The sequence below is a fragment of the Myotis brandtii genome, unplaced genomic scaffold (assembly GCF_000412655.1).
Source record: "Myotis brandtii unplaced genomic scaffold, ASM41265v1 scaffold575, whole genome shotgun sequence".
Classification (NCBI taxonomy): domain Eukaryota; kingdom Metazoa; phylum Chordata; class Mammalia; order Chiroptera; family Vespertilionidae; genus Myotis; species Myotis brandtii.
Window position 1 is genome coordinate 563,957 of NW_005370153.1, and position 3,419 is coordinate 567,375.

Here is a 3,419-nt window from a genome sequence, read left to right on the forward strand (position 1 = left end):
GGCCGCTATCTTGCCTGGCAGTTAATTTGCATATCGCCCTGATTAGCCAATGGGAAGGGTAGCGAATGTACGGCTAATTACCATGTTTCTCTTTTATTAGATATGATAGCTTTCTTCCATATGCATATCCTTTCAGGTTTTAAAATGCATGTGTTGTATGAATTTTATATTTAATTTTTAGTTTAATTGTGGTATCTGCTAACATTATTTGCCACTCAGGGATGAAATCTAGCTTATAACAACTTAGAAAAATCACCCATAACAACATTGAAGCCTTCAAGCCAATTTATTTTACAGGATGCTCTAAGCCAGCGGTTCTCAACCTGTGGGTAGCGATCCCTTTGGCGGTCGAACGTCCCTTTCACAGGGGTCGCCTAAGACCATCCTGCATATCAGATATTTACATTACGATTCATAACAGTAGCAACATTACAGTTATGAAGTAGCAATGAAAATAATTTCATGGTTGGGTGACATCATGAGGAACTGTATTTAAAGGGCCAGAAGGTTGAGAACCACTGCTCTAAGCTCTTATCTAATTGGCTGTTGCCTTTTATGTCATAATCACATCACCCAACAAACAGTAAGCAGTATGTAGAGTTACAGCAGTGAAACTAGGATTTTTCCCCCCAATGTAAAGTTTTTCTCTCTCTGCCTCTAATAAAACATCTGCAACTCATACAACATCTTTAAGAATTTCTCACAAAATCATGCTGGAAGACGGTGGAACCTGTTTTCACCCGGAAGATTTTTTTCATTTTGTTATTTTAAATTGATTGCCAACAGATGTGGGAGCCATCTCTTTTCATTGGATTGGTCCTTGGCTTTCTAGGCAGAGAGAGATGAATCTACTCCAGATTGGCACTCAGAGAAACAGCACTGTATCGACCTGGCTGGTGAAATTTACTCTTCTTTGGCTGCTTAGTCGGAACTGCTGCAGAGCCAGCGCTGTTTGGACCGCTTACATGAACATATCATTTCATGTTGGGAATCGCATGCTGTCAGAGTTGGGGGAAACTGGAGTATTTGGAAGAAGCTCCACTCTGAAGAGAGTGTCCGGAGTTATTGTGCCACCAGATGGAAAATCGCAATATGCCTGCAATCCCAGTACCAGCTTCAGCAGATCGGAGAACTCAAAGGTGTGGCTCGCACTTGTTGAACGGGGAGGTTGTCCCTTCACACAGAAAATTAAGGTGGCCGTTGAGAAGGGAGCCAGCGGAGTGATCGTCTACAACTTCCCAGGAACCGGCAACCAGGTTTTCCCCATGTCTCATCAGACCTTTGAAGACGTTGTGGTCCTGATGATTGGTAACTTAAAAGGCATGGAGATTCTGCACTTGATTCGGAAGGGAGTTCACGTTACAGTCATGGTGGAGATGGGGAGGAAACACCTCATCTGGATGAATCACTATTTTGTCTCTTTTTTGATTGTCACCACCGCTACGTTTACGTACTTCGTCTTTTATCATATTCGAAGACTTTGGGTAGCCAGGGTTCAGAGCAGGAGATGGCTGCGCTTAGCAACAGATCTCAAGCTAGCATTTGGCCAGCTTCAGCTCCGGGTACTGAAAGAAGGGGATGAGGAAGTAAGTCCCAACGGAGATAGCTGTGTAGTTTGCTTCGAGCTCTACAAGCCTAACGACACAATTCGTATTCTGACTTGCAAACATTTTTTCCACAAGAATTGCATCGACCCCTGGATTCTGTCACATGGAACGTGCCCCATGTGCAAGTGTGACATTCTTAATGCTTTGGGAATCCGAGTGGATGTTGAAGACGGAACACAGTCACTGCAAGTTCTGATGTCAAATGAATGGCCTGGTATTTTATCACCTAGTGAAGAGGGGACCGCTAGTGAACTTCCTCCTGCAAGGCAGCCAGATAAAGCGACCCACGTGGGAGAGGCGGCGGAGCGCCCTCCTTCCCCGAGTGACAGCCAGCCCAACTCGGCAGAAGACGTTCATCCTTCACCTTGATAGCATGACCTTTGAGGAAGCGGATTAAACCTGTTTGTCAAACCAGGTTCTAATACTGACAAGCAGTTTGCTTGAAGTGTGGTTTTGTGTCCTTTTTTGTTGCTTTGGTAATTTTCTACATTCTTTGTCAAGCCCTAAAGACAGAAAAAGAAAAGAAAAAAAAGGCCTAGTAGGATTTAAAAAAAAAAATCTTTGCTAAATGTAACTTTTTGTCAATGTATGTTACTCCTGTGAGTATAGATGTTTATTTGTATGTACACATGCATGTTAAAAGCAAGGACAAACTTTTCTCCCTAGGTGTTTTTTGTATTATATATATTGACTTTATTTTAGTAGGAAAATTGTTAATATATTTGCATGTTCCTTATAATCCCAAAGCTATAAATTAAGCTTGAAAAACTAGTTATCTTTGCTGTGCTAGGAAGAGTAAAATGTATCTTTTGATAGTTATAGTACAGTATAATTTGACCTCCATTGTGCTACATGTTTTTATTCTTGTCATAAAAATTTGCTTTATAGAATTTTATTCTTACTCTTGTCAAATAATTCTGTTCAAGCAATTAGTACATTCAATGTGATCTGCAATCTTAAAAGTAAAATAGTAGCTCTCTTAAAGTGACCAGCGAATATTTCAGTGCCCAATATTTCTTATCATAATTGTTACATGTTCATAGTGTGTAGAAAGGCTTAAATGATAAAGAATTCCTAAGATATTTAGTCACGGTGTATTTACTTCCTATATGTTCTATATTACCTTATTTATTTATTTATTTATTTATTGCTATTAAATAAAATATTTAAAATATTCCAGATTATTTTGGAGATAAGTGTCACACTGTAGGATTTTAATATGACATCTTGGGATTCTGTTCATTTTGTTCACTGCATTTCCAGGAATATGGGGCAGAGCTGGACATTTGAATATGTTTGAGTGAATGAATAACAATAAATACCTTTTTCATAATGTAACTGTTAAGTGTTAATCTGGAAAAACTAGGCAGTTTATCCCAATTGTAAATAATGGGGCGCTAATCATGAAAATGCTCATCCTAAATCACTTTGACTGAACAGAAAACTGCAATTATTAGCCCAGAATTCATTATTGTAACTTAGCACGCATACTTTTAATGAGGAGCTCTGGCCTCTCCAGGGCTGACGGTGAGTTTTGAATTTTTGTGCAGCCCTAGAAAGAGATCTGTTAAGAGGAATTTTGTGAGTTGCTCAGGGCTGACAATACTGGAATTCAGAGAGAGGCAGAAGGAGTACTTGTTTCTAAGAGCAGTGCCAGGGAAGACTCTTTCAGGGAGGGAGGGGCACAGCACCAAGTGGGCTAATGACCAGGCCGGGGTTATGCCTTGCTTGGTATGCACAGGCTTTTGTATAGCCAACCCTTGGGAGGTTTGGACTCAGTTACTCACAGGAGCTGCTCTTTGAAAGGACTGT

At 40.3% G+C, this 3,419-nt stretch overlaps 1 protein-coding gene across 1 annotated transcript in view; it reads left to right on the forward strand.

The window, feature by feature from the left end:
- The window catches only part of RNF133 (ring finger protein 133), a 47,685-nt gene extending 45,581 nt beyond the window's left edge, over window positions 1–2,104 (forward strand). Inside the window, exon 2 of the mRNA XM_014549920.1 lies at window positions 833–2,104. Within this exon, the coding sequence (XP_014405406.1) occupies window positions 833–1,976 (1,144 nt within the window). The 3' untranslated portion in view covers window positions 1,977–2,104. The remainder of the gene's footprint in view (window positions 1–832) is intronic.
- The last annotated feature ends 1,315 nt before the right edge of the window (window positions 2,105–3,419 follow it).